Source organism: Salvelinus alpinus, chromosome 3 (assembly GCF_045679555.1).
Source record: "Salvelinus alpinus chromosome 3, SLU_Salpinus.1, whole genome shotgun sequence".
In the NCBI taxonomy this organism is placed as follows: domain Eukaryota; kingdom Metazoa; phylum Chordata; class Actinopteri; order Salmoniformes; family Salmonidae; genus Salvelinus; species Salvelinus alpinus.
The window spans coordinates 26,210,999-26,235,983 of NC_092088.1; the positions used below are offsets into that span (position 1 = coordinate 26,210,999).

General features: G+C 44.1%; 1 protein-coding gene across 2 annotated transcripts; it reads right to left on the minus strand.

Annotated features, from left to right (window-relative positions):
- Positions 1 to 935: 935 nt before the first annotated feature.
- LOC139570435 (serine/threonine-protein kinase BRSK2-like) lies at positions 936 to 17,646 on the minus strand. Of its 2 annotated transcripts, none has more exons than XM_071392312.1 (19): positions 16,294 to 17,646; positions 16,005 to 16,099; positions 14,951 to 15,036; positions 12,810 to 12,950; positions 12,137 to 12,253; positions 11,952 to 11,985; positions 11,588 to 11,656; positions 11,084 to 11,230; positions 10,563 to 10,594; positions 10,216 to 10,380; positions 9,632 to 9,729; positions 8,978 to 9,131; positions 7,136 to 7,196; positions 5,615 to 6,254; positions 5,473 to 5,521; positions 5,207 to 5,330; positions 4,608 to 4,818; positions 4,221 to 4,304; positions 936 to 3,920 (listed from the first exon to the last, which is right to left on the minus strand). In XM_071392312.1, the coding sequence occupies exons 1-19, from the start codon at positions 16,376 to 16,378 to the stop codon at positions 3,697 to 3,699; spliced, it is 2,616 nt and encodes an 871-aa protein (XP_071248413.1). In that variant the 5' UTR covers positions 16,379 to 17,646; the 3' UTR covers positions 936 to 3,696. The 2 variants fall into 2 exon arrangements, with proteins under 2 accessions (XP_071248413.1, XP_071248414.1); XM_071392313.1 differs by having other exon boundaries at positions 5,615 to 5,894; positions 16,294 to 17,645.
- Between the last annotated feature and the right edge of the window lie 7,339 nt (positions 17,647 to 24,985).

Below are 24,985 nucleotides of genomic sequence, written 5' to 3' on the forward strand. Positions count from 1 at the left end.
AAAAAAAATCCAGCAGATATAACATAGAGAGCAGAGACTTACCGATTGACGGCTGAGTTAGCTACCAAAGAAGAGCCAACGGGAGAGGCGCTTCTGAGAGGCCATTTCACCGGCTGAGAGAGAGTCAACTAATCCAATGGCGATATAGTGAAGCAAATCCAAAGTAAATGGATTCCAGAGGTAGCATTGGGCACAGGAGACAGAAGATTCAACAAAAAAATGGTGATCGGAGGAAGGCTCCAGGCAGATGGAAATTATCACAACAGCTCAGTCAGTCAGATACTGTACTAAACCAAGGATGAAAAACTCTGAGAGCCTACTTCATGGAGAACAGGTCGAAAAGTTGACCAAACAAATTGGAAGATGAAAAACAATGAAGAACAGACAAGGTACTAAACAATTAAAGCACTGCAGGAATGATTTTCCACTTTCCTTTTGAGCCAGAGGCAAGCCTGCCAGTGCAGGAGAATTCAGAGCAGTGGAGCAGGATCATGCGGCCCACACTTGTGGGCAATCTGATTGGTTGTTTACATTACAACTCCTCATGATTGGTGGATTGTAGCTCACCACTGCCAACACTCAGGCTGCATGGCTAGTGGCTAACGTTAGCCAGCTCAAGCTAGCTAGCTACCACAGAGTAAATTATCCATGTGAAGTTGTTAAATAGTGCATTGTAGGTCGTTTAGAAGGTATCTGGAAATAAGTTAATGAATATATAAAATAAATAAAAAACGAACTGTTTGTAGTTATAGGTAACCAGATGGTGACTACAACTAAGTTACTAAGTCTTTGACCGCACTGTGTTGTTACTTTGGTGAGTAAAAACTCATGACTCCTACACTTTAATGTGGAGTTTGTAAATGATTTATGCCTTTCAATGTATTACAAATGGATTTTGGAACATCTAGCTGGAAACCAAAAGGACACAACAGACATACTATTTTAGAGTTTATTATTATAATCATAACAATAAGGTGGATGTCTCTTTATTTTGACCATCAATTCAACCATAATTGTTTCATTTTTTTTTTTATCACAGGCAATAGTTATAATAGTGCACTTTTATATTTAAATTATGATACAGACATTTCTTTTTTTAACACCTTATTCTACTGACCCTTAGGAATGGACAATAGTTTACAATCTTAGCTAGAGTAAGGATGATGAATATAATGATCTTGGTGATGATGATGATGGAGATGATGAAAATGACAGTGAACAATCATAAAGGTGAATAGCGACAGTGATGCCCCGACTTGTACAGCGTGCTCTCTCTCGAAGTCAAGTGGTCCGCACAACGATGGCGGGAACTGGTGATGACAGACGCATCAGGTCAAGGGGAAAGGCATAAAGAAAGACATGGGAGCAGTATGAGCGTTTGATGTTGTCGGAGGAAAGGTGTACGATGGTGGTTTGCTCGTGTCTGTCAATGAATGTGGACAGTTTAGCTTGCTAGAGCAATGTGCTCATTGCTGGCTCAGTCACTTTATACAGAATGCTTAAAGAGAGTCCCTCTCATCTCTTTGCCTGTAACCTGGTCACAGGTGGTGCAACAGATCTGAAATATAAACCCCTGACTCAGTCATTGACTCAACTCTTACAATCCAATAATCAGAACTGGGTCGTATTCATTAGTGCACACCGTAGCGAAACACTTTGCAAACAAAAAATCTGTATCTCATTGGACAACTTCAGGTAGTCCCTCCCTGTTTCGGTCCGTTCGCTTCCGTTTCGTTCCTAGTGAATACGACCCTGAACAGAACATAAAATATATAAACGAATTCATACAATAGAAACTAAAACACCAACATTTAGACAGAATGCTGGGAAGGAATGTAAATGTTGTAAGTTCATGATCCAAAAACAAAATTAGTGTCATGGGAAAGAGAAAGAAATCAAAGAAAAAATCATGTTGACAAGAAAAACATTATATCCCTAGCTCCTGATATATTTATGTTGGTGCAAGATACATTTCCCACATAAATAAATAATATATCAATAAATACAACAGTAAATAAATAAGTAAATAAATACGGAAATAGAATAAACAAGGAAATGGAACATCTCAAAACATTCTGCATCTGTTGCATATTGTGCAGTAAGGAAGACTGGCTGGTAATGTGTCTAGTTTCTATCACATAATACTGTTGTAATCCATGATCGTCAAAACAGCTGCGTCTGCTTGTAGAGAGGTGATATAAGGTGACGCGGGTGCAGAGGATGGATCACTTGGCTCATTGGTGATGGCAGAAGGACTACCATTTTGTTAGCCTTTTTTAAGTCTTGGATAACAAGGAGTAATACGTCAGCATTTTGAGTACAGCTTCATGAGAATGTCCATCGATCAATGAGTGTTGAAATCTAATGTTTGGAGTCAATATGTGAATAGTGTGGTGATATGAGACAAGCTCAGATGGAGTTTGTCCAAACCATAGGTCTGGAATTCTCTCCTCATTGAGTCAGGGACAGACAGTGGAAGTCCAACCCATGTAACTATTTGCCCATGTTTTTTTTCTTCAATATATTTTCATATTTCTCTTCAAATCAAAAATACTTTTCTTCAGAGCAAAGGTTTCCGACGACGCCTACATCTCGGTTACATTGTATTTGTCTCTGAGTAAAAAGAAAAGAAAAGAAAATAATCCAAATATATCAGCGGTGACTTCGTTCTGACTTCCTCTCATCGGCGTGGGGTCTCCACATTCAGATACTGGAGCGGATATGTCGAGGATGTCAAATCTTCCTGTTGTCGTTCCTCTCCTATATCTCGGCTGATAGCGCCAACCTCAAAATCAATAACTACATCATCTTAACTAAACCTAAATAAAAAAATATTTTTCACATTCACTTAGTTAGCCTAATTTGCATTTCGTTACCGCAAAAGAAGACGATGTTGAAAATGCCTTTTTTTTTTTTTTAAGGACCTCATTTCTCCCTTTTAAAACAGGATCTGAAGGTGTTGTCGCCAAAGTCATTCATGGAACTGGCAGCCGGTTCTAACTTCTGGAATGGGTGGTCTGTGATAATAAGCAAGAGGGTTCTCTACGTGTCTCCATCATCTTTCATTGTCTTTTGAGTAAATGTACGTACAATGTTGGGCACATCAAGGTGTTCACCGGGTATCCTTTTCAGTTACGCTGCTGAGGGGTAGAGGTACGGGAAAGGGGGGCGTTGTGTGTTTTTGAGAACCATCACAGGATTGTTTAAACTGTTCTTAACTTTTTGCTTGAGTTATTGCAAAAGGAATGGTATGCTAGCAGATCTTATCATCAAAATCAAACACCCTTTATCGTAATGACTGGCTAATTGGCATGCAAATTAGCGCTTCTTCAAAGTTCCTAGTTTGACCTGTGCTGTGTCTGGCTCATCTATTATATCCCCTTTGGGAAAATGTTTTTGTTTTATTACTGGTTTGAATGGGATCCCTGCTTGATTCAGTGAATCAACATGAATGTATATTTTAACACAGGTGAAAAGCAGAAAAAAAGATCAGCTTGTGTTCAGGCTTAAAGCATCTTGTTGAGACATCTTCTGGGGGTGGAATGGGAGATACTGTACATCTCATGGTTTGTGAAGGGTTTGGGTTTTGTCTGATGACAACTTGTCTTATTTTTTCACCAATGGATTTTGGACACCTGCTACCCGACTGGTCTCTCTCTCTCTCTCTCTCTCTCTCTCTCTCTCTCTCTCTCTGATTTAGGGTTGGGACTGTGTTCCATTGGAGGACAGTAGTCGGGTCCTCTCCTTCCCAGAGCCTCGGCGTTGCAGGACCCCCCCACTGCCTCCGATGCCGCCTCCGATGCCTCCTCCGTCCCCTCGCTCGCCCCACTCGCACCGGTCGCCCCCGCCCTCGGAGCGCCGGGAGTTCTGGCGGGTGGGGGTACCGTGGGGCCGACTGTTCTTCTCGTCTGGGAAGGGGTCTGTAGAGAGAGAGAGAGAATACAGTGACTCCAGTCATGCAGGTGAAACCAGTGTGTGTAAGAATGTGGGGTAAACACTATAATCTTCACAAATAATTAATCAACTATTAATAGTGTGCATACTATTAATACATTAATATTTCAATATTTGTAAACATATACAAACATTTACAACAATTTCAATAATTTACAACGCAAATTATGGATTATTCATTTAAGTTATCATGACGTGAACCTGGATGTGGGAAAATGGTGTGTGAGGTTGGTGTGTGTGAGTGACAGAGAATGTGTGTGACTCACCAGAGACCCCCATGGGCTGATCGTGGGAGCTGAGAAGCTGGGCCTGAATGGTCTCCACCACTCGTTTGAACCTGCGACTAGGACCTGCGAACACGCACGCACGCACGCACACGCACACACACAGGCATTGAGAAGATGCAAGCTTTTACCAGCACTAAAGACACACACACCTGCACCGCACACACACACACACACACACACTTTGCACAGTAGCATATACCAAAAGCACAGCCAAAGCTCTCCCTCCAACCATAACAAACCTGCCCTACTTTAAATCATTTGCATGAACTGTAACAATTCAATCCACCATATAAACCAGACGCTGTAAATCACCAACTGACAGCATTAGAACGAACACCTTTCCTTTCCATTCCAAGCTCCACTTGCCTGATATGAGGCTGAACGTCACGCTGTAGATGCCCGCCTCTCTCTTGCCCTCCCGCTCGGCTTTCTCCCTCTCCCGCTCTCTCTCTCCCTCGGAGAAGGCAATGTCCACCTGGAACTTCACAGGCTTCTGGAAGACGGAGGGGCCGCCGGAGGTCTTATACTCGGCCCTGAAGCTGGTCTGGGAGATGACGCTGTGGCTGAGGGAGGGGATCTGGGCCGGGGGTTGGGTAGGGTAAGTAAAGGGAGGGATACATGTGCGGGGTAATGAAAAGAAAGGAAAGGAGAGGTGGGTAGAGAAAGTAAAAGAGGGAGAGGCAGATAAAGAGGGTCAATGTGAGATTGGGGTATTAGAGAGGAAGATTGAGAGAGTTGAACTCCATTTTAGCCACATCGACACGTTTTTCTGTCAATAAAACAGATTGTATTGAAAATATAAAGGCTCACAAGATGAATTCCGAACACTTCAAAATCATGACCATATTACTAGGACTGAAATGTGATTAAAAAAACAACAACAACAAGCTAGAATGTAGGCCTTTCTCAAGACAAGTCTCGGACACTGTTAACTCAGGATGTTCAGCGCAGAGTCAGATACTCACAGAGAGAAAGGCGTGGACGATGTCTGCCTTGACAGAGCTCAGCGGCTTGTCTCTGATCACCACGAAGATCTGCTCCTCCTTCTCCAGGCTGATGAAGTTCCCAAACCACGACTTCTTAGCCAGCCTGAGGGAGCATGACGCACATACACAAACAGACAGACAGACACACAAAGAGAAGGTTGTGGCGAGGTTAAATGAGTTGGTCCCCGATGCGTAGGGCATCTGGGAGGCATGTTCATGAGTGTGCGTGTGTGTGTATGACTTACTCAGGGCTGGACTCTGGGGTCAGGCTGGACATGTCCTCTAATGTGGGTACTGAGAAAACAGGACATTTGTTCCATGTAGCTCTGTATGCTAATTTGCTCAAACTCAATTTCAATTGTTTAAAATCTATTGCTATGTAGTTACCTTGCATCTTGCGGCGGTGGAAGCGGGGCGAGCCCAGCAAGTTGTTCTTGAACGAGTTAAGACGGGTCCTCCAGTGGGCAGAGCTGCTAGCCGCCATGCCGCCACTCCCTCCGGGGCTGGAGGGCGGAGTCAGGGACAGGGAGCCCACCCCTCCGCCTCCCTCCGCCCGTGAGGAGGAGGACGAGGAGGAGTTGGAGGGAGGGGTGGAGGAGGAGGGGTGGTGGGGGTGGTGGACGGGGGTGCCCATGGGGGTGGGCAGCGGAGAGCCCTGGGGGGTGACCTGCGACACAGAGTGGGTAGAGTTGGGGTAGAAGCTCTTAGTGACCGACTTGAGCACGGAGGGCGAGGGGAAGAAGAAGAAGCGGGGGATGGGTGAGAGGAGGGGGGAGGGAGAGCGGGAGGGTGAGTTGTGGATGGGGAGAGACTTGATGGGCTGGAGGTGGGGCCGATTGGTGGCGGGACCGCCCTTGGTGGTGGTGGGCAGGGTCTGGGTTTTGGGGTTCTGGGCCGCTTTGGGTTTGTCGTGGGTTCGGGCCGACCGAGGCGTGGTAGCACTTCCCGGTTTGGGTGGGTCCTTAGTGTGAGGGGTGGTGGAAGTGACGTCTGATTGGCTAAACGTGAAGACAGGGCTCTGATAGGACTGGGGGGGTAGGGGGGGATGGAAAAGAAGAAGAGAAAGAGAGGGATGGGAAAATGGAAAAAGAGGGATGGAAATGAGTGTTATGGGTTATGACAAAGGAGTGCTTCTTGAATGACGGTGAAGAAACTGCACTGATGGTGTGAGCTATTTGTATAACTGAATGTAAAATCATTAGTTCTGACCCTGCTTTCAACCATTTATGTTCCAACCTCAATCTTTTTATTTAAATCACTTTCAGCTAACACTATAGATAACCCAGCACGCAAAAATGTCAGAAATAGTATGGAAGACAAAAACTACAAAATGGCGCAAGCAATACATTATGACTCTGTTTCTGCTTTTGGTGATCCGGAAAGTATTAATTCAACTAGTACGTTGACGTTTTCACGGTTACAGTGGAACACAACTCAAATAAATGTCATTAAAATAACCAACAATGACTACCAACGATGATCAACAAGGGGAGGTGCAAAATGTATCTTACATTTCTGCAACCCAAACATGTTTTAGCTTTACTTTATGTGCTGTGTTGCTTTACAAAATAAGCCATATATTCCAGAAAGTGTGGTGTAGAGAAAGAAGAAAAATGAAGAGAAATGCCAAAGAAACTCCAAATGAGTGAGAATTATTCTGAGAGTGTGGTATGACATGTAAAATGGCTCAGAATGACCAAGGAGCTTGAGTGAGTTCGAGGAAGCGTTAAAGCAACATTAACGCAATGTTAAAGCAATGTTAAAATCGGCAATAAGTCTTTGAACGTTGCAAAAAAAGACAACCATTATCTGACATATACTGTATAGGAAAAGACAGTTCAGAGTCAACGTTGTGTACTTTATCATTTCAGAGTGGATTTTAAAAGCGTTGGCCAACAAGCCTCTTACCCTGGGACTGCTGAGAGGGCTGGAGGAGAGGCCGGTGGACGCCCCACTGACTGATCGAGACCTGTAGAGGGGTCACAAGAGGTCATAAGGTTAAAGGTCATCATCATAAAGGTGAAGAGAACGAAAAATATTCCACCCTCAAGTAAAATGTGACAAATAAAATTACATTACAGCCTTATTCTAAAATTGATAAAATATTGATAAAACAAAATACCCCATAATGACAAAGCAAAAAAAGGTTATTTACATAAGTATTCAGACCCTTTGCTATGAGACTCGAAATTGAGCTCAGGTGCATCCTGTTTCCATTGATTATCCTTGACATGTTTCTACAACTTGATTGGAGTCCACCTGTGGTAAATTCAATTGATTGGACATGATTTGGAAAGGCACACACCTGTCTAGATAAGGTCCCACAGTTGACAGTGCATGTCAGAGCAAAAACCAAGCTATGAGGTCAACGGAATTGTCCGTAGAGCTCCGAGACAGGATTGTGTCAAGGCACAGATCTGAGGAAGGGTACCAAAACATTTCTGCTGCATTGAAGGTCCCCAAGAACACAGTGGCCATCATTCTTAAATGGAAACATTTTGGAACCACCAAGACTCTTCCTAGAGCTGGCCGCCCAGCCAAACTGAGCAATCGGGAGAGAAGGGCCATGGTCAGGGAGGTGACCAAGAAGCCAATGGTCACTCTGACAGAGCTCCAGAGTTACTTTCCAGAAGGACAAACATCTCTGCAGCGCTCCACCAATCAGGCCTTTATGGTAGAGTGGCCAGACGGAAGCCACTCCTCAGTAAAAGGCACATGACAGCCCGCTTGGAGTTTGCCAAAAGGCACTTAACAGGAGTCAGACCATGTGAAACAAGATTCTCTGGTCTGATGAAACCAAGATTGAACTCTTTGGCCTGAATGCCAAGCGTCACGTCTGAAGGAAACCTGGCACCTTCCCTACGGTGAAGCATGGTGGTGGCAGCATCATACTGTGGGGATGTTTTTCAGCGGCAGGGAATTGGAGACTAGTCAGGATCGAGGGAAAGATGAACAAAGCAAAGTACAAAGAGATCCTTTATGAAAACCTGCTCCAGAGTGCTCAGGACCTCAGACTGGGGCGAAGGTTCACCTTCCAACAGGACAACGATCGTAAGCACACAGCCAAGACAACGCAGGAGTGGCATCCGGACACGTCTCTGAATGTCCTTAAGTGGCCCAGCCAGACCCGGACTTGAACCCGATCGAACATCTCTGAAAATAGCTGAGCAGCGACGCTCCCCATCCAGCCTGACAGAGCATGAGAGGATCTGCAGAGAAGAATAGGAGAAGCTCCCCAAATACAGGTGTGCCAAGCTTGTAGCGTCAAACCCAAGAAGACTTGAGGCTGTAATAGCTGCCAAAGGTGCTTCAACAAAGTACTGAGTAAAGGGTCTGAATACTTATGTAAATGTATATTTCAGTTTAGTATTTTTAATACATTTGCAAACATTTTAAAAACCAGTTTTTTGCTCTGTCATTATGGGGTATTGTGTGTAGATTGATGAGGAAAACATACAATTGAATCAATTTTAGAATAAGGCTGTAACGTAACAAAATGTGGAAAAAGTCAAGGGGTCTGAATACTTTCTGAGTGCACTGTATGTGGCTAACAAAATATTTTTGTCTAGTAAGAATGTAATATGTGTGTGTGTGTGTGTGTGTGTGTGTGTGTGTGTGTGTGTGTGTGTGTGTGTGTGTGTGTGTGTGTGTGTGTGTGTGTGTGTGCGCCTGTCTGTATTTGTGAGTGTGTGCCTGCATTTGCCTTTTTTTGTGTGTTTGCGGACCGTGTGTGTGACACCCCTCTAGTACCTCTGGCTGTGTGCGGCCGTGTCCAGGGCCCTGCGGGTCGGGGTAGGAGACCCCTGCTCGGTCACACTCAACACCTCTAGGCTCTTCCTCTCCGGGCGGCAGCGGCCATGACGCGTCAGCATGGGAGAGTCCACGCGCTTACGAGGGGGGTCCGCTGAGAGACACCAGGGTGGAGTTAGTCCATTACGCAGTAACAGCCACCCCAACCCCCCCACCCCCCATAATCAGAACATACAATGTACATAGTAAGGCTATCACAACTACTCAAAATATCCCGACACACACACACACAGGCAGCCCCTACACACACCTAACCTCCCCCCCCCCCACACACACACACACACACACACACACACACACACACACACACACACACACACACACACACACACACACACACACACACACACACACACACACACACAAAAGACACCTTTCCCCAAACACACTTCTACCCCACACTCATATGCATCAGTATCCAGATTCGCGCGGCAAAATGAGGAATTAAGTTTAAAAGGTGGGTCCGTGGAGAAGCAGGAGCGAGGTGCACACCGAGACACAGAGACAGAGGGGCAGGAGGAAGACTGCGGACCAGACAGGGACGGAGTCAAGTCAGTGCGGTCAGTGGCTCGCTCCTGACAGCTAGGGACTCACCTACGTCATTTCTGGGCGGCAGATCTTCATCCTCGTAACTGGGGTAACGCTCTTTCCTGTCCAACAGGAGATAATAGATCATCTTCTCCTGGTTGTCTCTGGGGGAGGGAGAGAGAGAGGGACGGAGGGAGGGAGAGAGAGAGAGAGAGAGGGAGGGAGGGAGGGAGGGAGGGAGGAGGGAGGGAGGGAGGGAGGGAGGGAGGGAGGGAGGGAGGGAGGGAGGGCTTTAAAGAGAGTTGAATCTTGAGATACGCACTTGGACTTTCTCGTAAATCGCAAAACGAAAGTCAAGGGGAGATTTGTGTAGAAAGATTTCAATTCAGGAATACAATTTGGAGGAAGGTAGCAAGACGAGAGACAGGTTGAACACAAGAAGAAAGAAGACACAAAAGGTGGACATGGGCCCAGCTAGACAAAACAACAAAAGAAAGAGACAGGTGACAAAGAGAGAAATGTGAGAGAAGACACACACACACACACACACACACACACACACACACACACACACACACACACACACACACACACACACACACACACACACACACACACACACACACACACACACACACAGACACACGTACTCTTCGCACTGCAGGTCGCGGGTGAGTTTCCCGCGGTCTCTGAAGCAGCCCAGAGAGTGCATGCTGTCCAGCACATCCGGGTCCAACTCGGTCAGCGACAGGATGCGCCCCATACACACCCGCCTGGGAGCGGGCTGCTCAGGACAAGGCTCGTTACGACCCGACCTGAGACACACACACACACGCGCAGACAAACAGATACACGTACCACACACACACAAAGACACACACCCCCATGTTAGTGACCCAAAACACTGGGCACCATACACAATGTTTGGCATCAACTTCAAATTCCCAATTCCTCCCTATTTATAATTCAAAGGCAGACCAAACTAATCCATACTTACTGATACCAGGTGTGCTTCTGGATGGCCTCTAGCTGGAAGGGCGAGAGGGCAGATGGAACGATTAGTACAGTCTGTTCAAAGACACAGATGGCTGCTAGCTCAAGGTGTAAACAATTCCTGCTGGGCCTGACTTTTGAAATTGGAAAGAGATTCTCTCATCACTTTTGCCTACATTTTAGGCATCTCAATCCCCATCTTGTGCGTTCCCAAATGGCAGCATAGTCAAATATGGTGCCATTTTGGAAGCGACCCTCAAAGACGTCATTGAAAAACCTCATTGAATATTGTATGCTAAATCCTCAATTGGGATCACCCTCGTCCCCTTTTCCTTCTCACCCCTCCGTCTCCCTCCTTATCCCCCTTCATCCCTCTTTCCTCTCCCTCCTTCATCCCCTCCCCCCCCCCCCCCCCCCCCCCACACACACTTTTGTACCGTGAGCCTATTGTCGGGGGTTAACCTCTCCCTCCATTACCTCCTTCTCCCCCTTCGCCTCTGCCTGCCTATCCTACCTCTCTCGTACCGTGAGTCTCTTGTCGGGGTCGACCTCAATCATGCCTTTGAGCAGGGCCTGGCAGTCCGGGGGGATGAAGTGGGGCATGTGGAACACCCCGCTCTTCACCTTCTCGAGGAGCTGACGCAGGTTGTCATGGTCAAATGGTAGGGCACCCTACAGAGGAGAGGACAGGGGAACGGGGACGTTACTGTTAAATAGGCCCTTTTACAAGGAATGGGAGGCGTGAATACACATACAAACACATGTTGGGCTGGTTATCCAGACACAGATTAAACCTAGTCTTGGACAAAGAAGCACCTTCAATGGAGAATCTCCATTAAACATACTTTTTAGTCTAGGGCTAGGCTTCATTTGTGCCAAGCAAACCGACCAGTTATTTTGGGTCACAAGGTTATAACCCAATTCCACACATACTCAATTCCAAATTGACCCCTAGCCCCTCCTCTCGATCTGAAAGGATTGGGTAGGTGTAAGACGTAAGCAAAGAGGGCAAACGGGACACTTTCTCACCACCAGCAGAGCAAAGAGGATGACTCCGCAGCTCCACACATCTGCCCGGCGACCATCATACTTCTCTCCCTGATAGAGAGAGAGAGACAGAGAGCGAAAGAGAGAAAGAGAGAGTGAGTGAATGAGAGAGAAAAAGAGAGAGAGCGAAAGAGAGAGAGAGAGCGAGCGAGAGAGAGAGAGAGAGAGATGTGTACTATGCAACATGTATCCCTCCCTACATACACATGTTGGTATCAGCAAACTCTTACCTTATCAAGTACTTACATTTCTTATGTCTTATCAATCATTACATTTCTATATCTCACTTGGTTGGATGATCTTAGGCACTTAAAAGAACGAAAAGGGAAGACGAGCAGGAACCTACCCGGATCACTTCTGGACAGGCATAGTGTGGGGATCTGAAATGGATAGAAGTGAGGCCTTGAGAAGATACGAGCTTTACCAGCACATAAGACACACACACACACGTACTGCATGCACGCACACACACACACACACACACACACACACACACACACACACACACACACACACACACAACATACTCACCCACAGCTGGTCTCCAGCAGGCTGTCCCCCACCTGTAGGGAGGCCATGCCGAAGTCTGCGATGCGGATGTTGTTCTTCTCATCCAGGAGCAGGTTCTCCGGCTTCAGGTCTCTGTGACTGTGGGATGGCGTGAATAGAGCAGCGTAGAGCAGAGCAGAGTAGAGTTGAGTGGGATAGGACGGAATATAATTCATTTATTAGTGAGACCTTGAATTACCTACTGAAGTAAGCATTAAAACACTGAGCGAGTAAAATAGAATAGATTCGAATAAAATGACATTATTAGTTAAATATTAACGGATGGCGTGAATAGACTGGAATTACTCATAAGGACGCATAAAAACAATGAGACCACACCAGACCATTTGATTGAGCCTGGAGAGCAAGTTGGGCAGGGTTTTCAGTTTTGGGACTAATCAAGTTTTTCCATTGCACCAGGCAAGCTCAATCAGGCACTGCTAAGTTATACATGTATTTTATTTTTTAAATGCTATTATTATTTTTTTAAGTGGGCAGTCCCAATCATTTCATATTTGTTGTGCCTTTATTGAACGATAGGACAGTAGAGGAAAGACATGAAAGTTAGTAAAGGCTCTAACCGCTGGATGACACAAGCCACTCACACATAAACACACACACACAATAAGTTTTGTACATGAATAGAGTCGTTTACCAGATAGAGTGACTGTGACAGAAGTCCAGGGCCGATATGATTTGTCGGAAGAACTTCCTGGCCTCTTTAGGTGTCAGTCTGCCCTTCTTCACCAGATAGTCAAATAACTCCCCACCTGACACATGCTCCAACACCAGGTACCTACAGGGAGGGAGGGAGGGAGGGAGGGAGGGAGGGAGGGAGGGAGGGAGGGAGGGAGGGAAGGAGGGTGGTGGGTTAAAATTGGCAAGAAAATAACAGAATTCTTTAACCAGGGGCGGGGCCTTCATCAGGGTTGTAATCTGAGCCCTGCACTCTTCAATATTTACATCAACGAATTGGCCACTATTCTAGAAAAATACTCAGCCCCTGGTGTTAGTCTCCACAATTCAGAGGTTAAATGCTTACTCTTCGCAGATGACCTATGCCTGCTGTCACCCACAGCACATGGCCTACAGCAGAGCCTGGACCTGCTAGAGCAGTACTGTCAGACCGGGCCCTGGCAGTAAACCCCAAAAAGACTAAAATAATGATTTTCCAGAGAAGATCCAGATCTCATGGAATTAGACCAAAGTTCTCAATTGGTACAAAATATATAGAGTACTGCACACACTACAATTACTTAGGTTTAAAAATAAGCTCAACTGGACACCTTAATGAGGCAGTGAATGAACTGAGAGAGAAAGCACGCAGGGCATTCTACGCCATTAAAAAGCAAATTCAGATTGAAATACCTATTAAAATTTGGCTAAAACTAATTGAATTTGTCATTGAACCAATTGCACTTTATGGCAGCGAGGTGTGGGGTCCACTTGCAAAACAAGATTTCATCAAATGGGACAAACACCCCATTGAAACCCTGCATGCAGAGTTCTGTAAGATTATCCTACATGTCCAGAGGAAAACTACAAACAATGCATGCAGGGCAGAATTAGGCAAATATCCACTAATAATAAAAACTCAAAAAAGAGCAATTCAGTTTTGGAAACATCTAAAATACAGTGACCCCCTCTCATATCACTACCAAGTCCTGCAATGCCAAGAGCTGAGCAAAGAAAATAGTCCCCTCATCCAGCTGGTCCTGGGGCTGAGTTCACAAACCTGTTCTACTGAAGCCTCAGGACCAGAACATCCAATCAATCAGGATAAACCAAATTACAACACAGTCAAAATAAAACTACATTGCTTATTGGGAAACACAAGCACAAACACAAAGCAAAATGCAGTGCTATCTGGCCCTAAATCAACAGTACACTGTGGCTAAATATTTGACCATGGTTACTGATCAAAACCTTAGAAAAACCTTGACAAAGTACAGGCTCAGTGAGCACAGCCTTGCCATTGAGAAGGGTAGACACAGGAAAACCTGGCTCCCTGTAGAGGAAAGGCTGTGCAACCACTGCACAACAGCAGAACCTGAGATGGAGCTGCATTTCCTGACAAAATTTCAAAAATATAAAACAATTAGAGAGTGTCATTTCCCCAAATTTGAAACCCTTATTCAAGGTTTCGAAGATCTCTCTGATGAGAGTAGGCTACCAGTCCTGTTGGGGGAGGATGCAAAGAGCTGTGGGTTGGCAGCGCACTACATTGCTGCCTGCCATAAGTTGAGGGACAGTGTCTGACAAACCAATCAACCTGCACATGTACTCTACTGTATGTTTATTGTTATTGTTGAATGTATGGTTATTTTGACACTTGGCTATTGTTGTTACTGTTGTCCCGTTGACAATTTTTATTCTCATTTTTATATTGTAAATATCCAAAATAAGCTTTGGCAATATGTACATTGTTACGTCATGCCAATAAAGCAAATTGCGAGAGAGAGAGAGAGAGAGAGAGAGAGAGAGAGAGAGAGAGAGAGAGAGAGAGAGAGAGAGAGAGAGAGAGAGAGAGAGAGAGAGAGAGAAGTTGAGCAAGAATTCAAAGAGGGTTGAATCCTAACTTGAGGACAGGCTTGTGTAATTTGGATATTTGCGTAGAACATGCATTGAAGTCAATGGGAGATTTGATGGCAGAAATCTGCAGACTTCAAGAGAGAGAGACGCAGCAGACTAATACAGTCCTTTGATTAATATTTACACATTACACCCACGGGTCTAGAGCCACAGGGCACAGGCAGAGCCGAGGGGCGCACCTGAATGTACAATGAATGAACTCACAGGTATTTGTTATTCTCGTAAACGTCATGCAGCTTCAACACATGTGGATGCTCAATCAGCTTCAGGATGGCAATCTCCCTCTCCACCTTGACAGAGACAGGGGGGGTAGAAAGAGAGATGGGGGAGAGGGGGAGGGCGAGAGAGAGAGAGAGAGAGAGAGAGAGAGAGAGAGAGAGAGAGAGAGAGAGAGAAAGTGAGATAGGGGGGATATAGGGAGGGAGGGAGAGAAGAGATGGGGATAGAAAGAGAGGGGGGAAGAGAGAGCGATATAAAATTGTCATTTGAGAGGAATTTACATTCCAGTGTTCACTCTTAATGCATACTTGATGAAATATGTCTTGTCGAAGAGCCTTTGCATGCATGTAATTTCTTTACAATTCCTAACAGTAATTACTATGTATATTGCATTAAAGTTACATATATATATATATATTTAAGGTTTATTTGGAATTGTACACATTTGCAGCTAAAAGCTGAATTGCAGCATACATACGCCTACGTAAGTAAGTAAATACAATCAAATACATTATTAGTGATTCATTTTAAGGTTAAAAAAACAACCTGTCCCTTATTTTAAGGTCAACCCTGTTCCATGAACTGATGTTTTAATATGGTGAAACTAATCCTTTCGAAATTTATTTTTCAAAAGAGACATTGAACATCTAATGGTCAAATAATTGTGTAAAAGCAGGTGAACTACTTTTATGGTGGGAAACTGAGCTGGTCGAGCGTAACACGTCAACCCTGTTACCCATAGATAGACAGGCTAGAAATGTTTTAGCAATTGATCTTTTTTGTGAAGTTTGCATTCAATTGCCACTTAATTGGCACTTACTATTGTCCATTTTTTATTTCACCTCTTGAGATGGGGAAAAAAGGTGTTTTATATGAAGTTGAACATGTGCTCTTTATGACAATGTTAAAATGAAGTGATATAAAACAAATTATTGGAAGACCCAACTACTGCAAACAGCCAGTTAATCATAATGTTGTCCGTTTTTAGAAAAGTAGTCATCATACTGGGATATCCTTATTTGCGTCATCATTCTCTTACCTTCATCAGAACTGACTCGGACAGTTTCTCCCTGTTGACTATTTTGATGGCTATCTTCTGTCCCGTAATGCAGTGAACTCCAAGCTTCACCAGGCCTGAGAGAGCGAGTCACATGCTCACCATACACTGACCAATATAAGGGTATTACGCATTCTTAACACATTCACAAAACACATATATGACTCCCATCTATCTGTCCATCTATTCACCCATCCCTCCATCCCATAATAAACACTGTTATTTTTCACACAGATGAAAGAGGAAAAAAACTGTGAAATTCAGAACTCACCTGTCTGGCCCTTCCCCAGTGTTTTTTCCAGTCGATATGGCCCAACATATTGAGCTGACTGACTTAGTGACAGTTCCTTACTCATACTGCTCTAACTATTGGCTACGACTTATAACGGCTAATGGTGATAACTAGCTCTATAGTTAGGTGGATTTCATGAATTATCGCCCCCGGATAAAAAAAAAAAAGGAAGCCTGGATAACAATGGTAATGGTTAGGAAAAATATTACAACGCTTCTTTGAGATAAGACTGGAGTTGTAGGTCTATATTCAGAGCTAAAGACTGGACGAGTCCTGAATTAAGAATTGTGGTTTTACTTCTTTTTTGATAGGTGGTTCTGGACTCATGTATTTTGCTTTCATTCGATATAGACAAGTATTATACTGAAACTGAAACGATCACAGGTAGGCAACAGCTGAGTCAATGGATTGCTATGACACACATATCATGTTATGCACTAGCCTAAACTCAAAATAGCGACAACTATCATGATAACAAGTATGACAAGATTGATAACATGGTAGGCCTATATGTCACAGTTTTCAGATTTGAAATAGCTTTGCTTTTGATACATTGGTCAATCAACAGAGATCAGTACCAATATCTATCTCTTTGACAGCACCAACCATCAATAGATATTTATCAACATTAGTTTTGACTGCACCATTCCTTTTCTATCTGCAACCTGGTCACAAACAGGTTACTATCATTGGGATGCTACATCAATTCATTCAAACAACGTATTGCAACATAAAACGTCCTTATAGTTCAATGCAGACAGATGTAAATGGTATTCACTGTGTCAGGCCTATATCACAGGTGGAGCAGCATGTTATCTTCGAGTTATTAGCCACACAAGTGCGTCCATACACTGTGGTTAGCCTAGCCTACGTTTATCCACGTCTTTAAGCGTCTGTCAAAATCGGATCATTTTGAAGTTTCTTTGTAACGCGAAATGATATGTTTCGTCCAACAGCCACATTGCTGCGATTTTTTTTGAGGAAAGATGCGTCCCTTGCAAAACAACCATCTTTACCGTATCACCCTCCCCCTCCCTCTCGCTCTAGCCCTGCCAGTAGGCTAAGCGTATCACAGCATCTTCTCTCTCTCCTTTGGCGTGTCCTCCCTCGCCGGTTCCAATTTCATTAATTCAACGATTTGCTAGTGAAAAATAAATATCTGCATATGTATTCACACTATACTAGATAGACACATTTTCATATCATTGCACACATTGCGTGAGCGGGCCTCCCCGTTTACAGTCCTTTGCTTTTCTTGCCGTAAATCGATATTTTCTCTCGTCTTCCTTCGCCTCATTCGCATCAGCATCCGGGTCCCACTCCCTCTCCATCCTCTCTCTACCCCTCCCTTTGATCTTCCTCAAATACGCTTGTCTCTCTGCATTCACCTCAGATACATCGTATATGCGGCACTGCTTTTGCAAGCAGAAGCACATTTGTTTTGAATTATGGAATAAGTTCTTACCAGGATGAATCTAACTTTTATAAAGATTATATATATTTTTTGCAATACATTTTACCCACCTTTTGTATTGGGCAAAGTTGGTAATAGCAGCCTAAAAATTACCCTACCTGACCATGCGAAAGTCAGTGATGTAAACTGATAGGCTGTCTGTTTTCTTGTTGATTTCAGAATTAGAATGTCAGCTAAGTTTAGTAAGGTACAAGCTACATTTAATGTAGCCTAGGCCTGTTTTTTTTTTAACTGAAATTCTGTCAAATTGCTATAGCCTACACATTGGCCTATGATTCGAATTTAAGCGCAAATAGCCTACTACAACAATAGCTGTATGGACAATTACAATGTTTTATTGCATGTCGGACACAAATTCTGAATATTATTCATTTTAAAAGGTAAGCATTAAATTCCATTGCTAAACAAATATAATAGGTCTACAGGATTTATTTGTGACGCCACATTGATAATGAAGTAGCCTGGCCAGCCGCTAGAGAGCGCTATGGATCCTCACTATCATCTGGAATTAAAGTGCCCAGTCAGTAATTCACTAGTGTCCCCCGATGACCGGTTTGTACATAAAACAACCTCCATTCAGGCTATACAGGCGTCGGTTGCCTCCTTTACTCGATTTAATGGCTCGTCGGTGGGAAAAAGGGGGGAAAACATGCGTGCTGTCTTAATAAAACAACATTTTCTGCCACCATGCTAGGCTAATGCTACTTTCTGTTGTGTACTGCATTCAACCAGGGGTAAACAATATACTCAATGTGCAACATCCGAAAATGGTGGTGTAAAATGTTGTTTTATTAAAGACAGTATGCATATTTTTTTTCAACAGGTTGAATTGAATCGAGTTAAGGAGGAAACCAACGCCTTTGCAGCCTGAATGGTTGCCTCATTGAACAGCAGCTAAAATTGCCTGGCCTTTCACAATATTTAAAAATACATTAGCAGGGAAAACAGTTTGGAATGCAAATTACTACTGCTGAAAAGAGAAGGCTTTAATCTATCTGTATTTAGGTGACAAAAATATTTTATAAACTCCCACCCAGCACCCCAAACTAAACATTTTTTTTGATGTAACTAGGTAAGTCAGTTAAGAACAACTTCTTATTAGCAGTCAGGAATAGTGGGTTAACTGCCTTGTTCAGGGGCAGAACAACATATTTTTACCTTGTCTGCACAAGGATTTGACCTAGCAACCTTTGGTTTACCAACCCAACACTAACCACTAGTCTACCTGCCGCCCCAAATCTCTACTAGGCCTTCCTGCAGCTATGCCTATACTGTTTTTCAATAGGCCTATATATGGATACCATGGGTTCAGGATAGGCCTCTCACAAGATTGAATTTTATGTAGAAAACAAGTACCCCTACTCCGGAGTAGAGAATAATGGTATATCCAGAGACCAGAAAGCTGAACAGATAAATACATTTTTGATATGCAGGAGGGGGGCGGTGCACCGCTAGTCATTTATAAATGCCTCATGAGCTTAGTCCAACTACTGTACCCCATCAAAACACCAAATATAGTCCTATGCTTGTTTTATTCCTTTGTTTGTACACCATCAAACAGGCAAAGCATCAAAACAGGGCTAAGATTGAATCCTACCACATTGGCTATGACGCTCGTCAGATGTGGCAGGGATTGCAAACTATTACGGACTACAAAGGGAAACCCAGCCACAAGCGGCCTAGTGACGCGAGCCTACTAGACGGGCCAAATGCCTTTTATGCTTGCTTCGCGGCAAACTACACTGAAGCATGCATGAGAGCACCAGCTGTTCCGGACGACTGTGTATTCACGCTCTCCGTAGCCAATGTGAGCAAAACCTTTAAACAGGTCAACATTCACAAGGCCGCGGGCCAGACAGAATACCAGGACGTGTACTCGGAGCATGTGCAGACCAACTGGCAAGTGTCTTCACTGACATTTTCAACCTCTCCCTGACCGAGTCTGTAATACCTACATGTTTCAAGCAGACCACCATTGTCCCTGTGCCCAAGAAAGCTAAGGTAACCTGCCTAAATGACTACTGCCCCGTAGCACTCACGTTGGTAGCCATGAAATGCTTTGAAAGGCTGGTCATGGCTCACATCAACACCATCATCCGGTAAACCCTAAACCCATTCCAATTCACATATCGCCCCAACAGATCCACAGATGATGCAATCTCAATCGCACTCCACACTGCCCTTTCCCACCTGGACAAAAGGAACACCTATGTGAGAATGCTGTTCATTGACTACAGATCAGCGTTCAACAACATAGTGCCCACAAAGCTCATCACTAAGCTAGGGACCCTGGGACTAAACCCCTGCCTCTGCAACTGGATCCTGGACTTCCTGACGGGCCGTCCCCAGGTGGTAAGGGTAGGCAACAACACATCTGCCACTCTGATCCTCAACATTGGGGTCCCTCAGGGGTGCTTAGTTTTCTGACAACACAACAGTGGTAGGCCTGATCACAGACAGCGATGAGACAGCCTATAGGGAGGAGGTCAGAGACCTGGCAGTGTGGTGCCAGGACAACAACCTCTCCCTCAACTTGAGCAAGGCAAAGGAGATGATTGTGGACTGTAGGAAAAGGAGGGCCGAACACACCCCCATTCACATCGACGGGGCTGTAGTGGAGTGGGTCGAGAGTTTCAAGTTCCTTGGTGTCCACATCACCAACAAACTATCATGGTCCAAACACACAAAGAAAGTTGTGAAACGACTACGCCATTTCTCCCTCAGGAGACTGAAAAGATTTGGCATGGGTCCCCAGATCCTCAAAAAGTTCTACAGCTGCACCATCAAGCATCCTGACCGGTTACATCACCGCCTGGAATGGCAACTGCTTGGCATTTGACCGTAAGGCACTACAGAGGGTGGTGCGTACAGCCCAGTACATCACTGGGGCCAAGCTTCTTGCCATCCAGAACCTATATACTAGGCGGTGTCAGAGGAAGGCCCAAACAATTGTTAAAGTCTCCAGTCACCCAAGTCATAGACTGTTCTCTCTGCTACCGCACAGCAAGCAGTACCGGAGTGGCAAGTATAGGCCCAAAAGGCTCTTCTTAGGGCTAGGCCCCTTTTTCTCAATTTCCGCCTGACTGAGTAAACTGCCTGTTGCTCATGCCCTGAAGCTAGGATATGCATATAATTGGTACCATTGGAAAGAATACACTTTGACGTTTGTAGAAATGTTAAAATAATGTAGGAGACTATAACACAATAGATATGGTAAGAGAAAATCAAAAGAAAAACCAACCAGACATTTTTCTATGTTTTCTAAGTCTATGTTCAAGGTATCAGGCTTGTAACTAACAAAACGAATAAGAAATATCCGTTTTAGTACAGGGACACAGTCTTGGAAATTCGTGTTTGGGCGTGCCATGAAGACAAGACGCACCTGCTAAAATCGGTTTCCTATTGAACATACTTCTTTCCGTAAGAAATATTATAGTTAGATTACATTTTAGGGTATCTGAGGAGTAATTAGAAACATATTTTGACTTGTTGAAACAAAGTTTGGGGTAGATTTTCGGATTCTTTTCTCTGCATGTTGACTGAGCTAATTGATGATTAGGAAACCCTTTTGCAATTATGTTAGCACAGATGAGAGCTATTGTACTGATTAAAGAAGCAATAAAACTGGCCTTCTTTAGACTAGTTGAGTATCTGGAGCATCAACATTTGTGGGTTCAATTACAGGCTCAAAATAGCCAGAAACAAATAACTTTCTTCTGAAACTCGTCAGTCTATTCTTGTTCTGAGAAATGAAGGCTATTCCATGCGAGAAATTGCCAAGAAACTGAAGACCTCATACAACGCTTTGTACTACTCCCTTCACAGAACAGAGCAAACTGGCTCTAACCAGAATAGAAAGAGGAGTGGGAAGCCTCGGTGCACAACTGAGCAAGAAGACAAGTACATTAGAGTGTCTAGTTTGAGAAACAGACGCCTCACAAGTCCTCAACTGGCAGCTTCATTAAATAGTACCCGCAAAACACCAGTCTCAACGTCAACAGTGAAGAGCCGACTATGGGATGCTGGCCTTCTAGGCAGAGTTGCAAAGAAAAAGCCATATCTCAGACTGGCCAATAAAAATAAAATATTAAAATGGGCAAAAGAACACAGACACTGGACAGAGGAAGATTGGTCTGTCCATGACACTTTTTTCCAATCTAAGTTTGAGGTGTTCGGATCACAAAGGAGAACATTCGTGAGATGCAGAAAAAATGAAAATATGCTGGAGGAGTGCTTCATGCCGTCTGTCAAGCATGGTGGAGGCAATGTGATGGTCTGGGGGTGCTTAGGTGGTTGTTAAAAGGGATATTGAAGAAGGAAGGCTATCACTCCATTTTGCAACGCCATACCATACCCTGTGGACGGCGCTTCATTGGAGCCAATTTCCTCCTACAACAGGACAATGACCCAAAGCACAGCTCCAAACTATGCAAGAACTATTTAGGGATGAAGCATTCAGCTGTTATTCTGTCTATAATGGAGTGGCCAGCACAGTCACCGGATCTCAACTCTATTGAGCTGTTGTGGGAGCAGCTTGACCGTATGGTACTATAAGAATATTTTGAAGATAAATACACAACGCAGAGACAGAGTACGAGAGTTCAAGAGGACGAGAAGTCAATATAATTAACGATCAATGGAAATAGTGTTTTTTCTGTAATAGGGAATTATTTATCAATGGGTCAGAGACATGGGAGGAATTTGTCTATACAGTGAGCATGAAATAGGATACTTGTTATTTGGCCATTGGCCCAGTTGTACCGCAATGACTTCTAATTGGTCAACCACAGGCTAGGGCTGGGTTATAAAACTAGATCCTGTCCCTTTGTTCTTGGGAGATAATCACAGGGGAGAACCACAGGAGAGAATCACTGGAGAGCATCACTGAGGACAGGGGAGAATGACCATCTACTTCCAAGCATGATTTGTCCTATTTGAATAAACCTATTTTCCTCCCCCTGATTTGCTTTGGGGTCTGTGTTATTAAAGAATAACGTCAACTGCTAACAGTATGTAAGAAGTGCCCATCAAGCCAATCCAACTTGTGGGAGGTGCTTCAGGAAGCATGGGGTGAAATCTCTTCAGATTACCTCCACAAATTGACAACTAGAATGCTAAAGGTCTGCAAGGCTATAATTGCTGCAAATGGAGGATTTTTGACAAAAGCAAAGTTTGAAGGACACAATTATTATTTAAATAAAAAAATCATTATTTATAACTTTGTCAATGTCTTGACTATATTTCCTATTCATTTTGCAACTCATTTCTTGTATGTTTTCATGGAAAACAAGGACATTTCTAAGTGACCCCAAACTTTTGAACAGTAGTGTAGGCTAATATAATTCTGGAAGCCTCTGGCAGGCCAAACTAAATGTTTTGGGTGGCCCTCGAACCCTGTTATAAATGTTTCAATCCAGGAACAGAGAAACCTCAGCCCCCCAACCACCAGGAACTTGTGGACCAAGGCCAGGGGGGAGTCGCCAAGGGTGATGCAGGATTAGAGAGAGCCTGGACATCAGCCTGAAGGTCCATGGGAGAACCATGGAGGAAAGGTAGATGGAGTTGGTCAACATGGTCCAGGTGATGATTGAGCACTGCAGGGAGATTAAGGAGAATTTGGTGGAGCTGTGAGCAACCATGGAGCAGTAGAGAGTGTAGAAGTGCTCCCAACAGCTCACTGTAAGTTCATGGTTGGGGATGTGGAGTATGTGGACTGTGGTGAGCATGTCTCTACCATTGCTGTAATGTAATGTCCTTTATCAGTATGTTTCCATTGAATTCCTAATCCTTCAGTGTTCAAAGGTTTTGTATTATAGTGAACAACACCGTGTCTCTCCAATCATGCAGAACTTCAACAAAGTCCCTGCTGAAGCCATTGTGTAATTGGTGCGTGCTGGTGGCAGGGAAGTCAGGCGCAGGAGAACGAACTTGGTATAAACGGAGTCATTTAATAAGTGCTCACAAAACTCTGAAAACCAAAATAATTAAAGTGGGTACAAAACCCGCCGCACACCAGAACATAACTTACACATAACATACAATCAAACAATCCCAGACAAGGACATGAGGGGAAACAGAGGGTTAAATACACAACATGTAATTGATGGGATTGGAACCAGGTGTGAAGGAAGACATGACAAAACCAATGGAAAATGAAAAATGGATCGGCGATGGCTAGAAGGTCGGTGACGTCGACCGCCGAACACCGCCCGAACAAGGAGAAGGACCGACTTCGGCGGAAGTCGTGACACATTGAGCCTCACAGAAAGACAGAAGTTAGGCTCACCTCTTCTGGTCCTCCTTTGTCATCAAGGACTCTGTTTTGTTATTTATATTAAAACAGTATAGTAGTAGGCTGTGGCCGGCTACAAATGTATTTATTGTCCTGCATGTCCGTTGCGAACATCCAAGGTGGGACTGTAGCCTATATTTCTCCCTTTCCAGAATGAGCCAACTAATCTACCAGCTCACGTTTGTTGCCTATGTTTTAAACCTAGTGCTTATTTGATTCATTATGAGCCTTGCCTTATTTGACAGCATTATTTGGATGGATTTCATTGTTAGTGGGGAAAACAGGGCAGCGGGCCATGAGATATGCAGTTGTTGATACGTGAGTGGACACCTCCAACACCTGTTTTGCAGAGCCATATAGTTAGAGATTGTTTACCAAAAGCATTATGATGCAGCCATTTTGATGCATTTTCATGACATCACATAATGGTGTGGAAGCAGATACAATTATGGGTAATGAAGTCATTTAAAAAAGTTAGATCACTAAGATATTTTCAGCCCATGTGAGCCCAACGGCCAACATTTGGGGGTCTGGCTCATGGACTAATTTTACAGTATCTAAATTGGCCTACAGATGCGTGCATCATTTGCATTGTGACAGCACATTTCCCAGGGATACCGGACACTCCAAAACACACAAAAAATAGAAAATTAACAAAAATACCAAACACAGCAAAATATACAGGTACAGTAACTGCCAAAATAAAGGAAACACTTGAATAAATGAGGGATACAAAGTATATTGAAATCAGGTGCTTCCACAAAGGTGTTGGTGCTGAGTTAATTAAGCAATTAACATCCCATGCTTAGGGTCATGTATAAAAATGTCCAACGGCCCATTATTTTGGCTACCATGGCTGGAAGAAGAGGTCTCAGTGACTTTGAAAGAGGGGTCTCAAAGGAGCA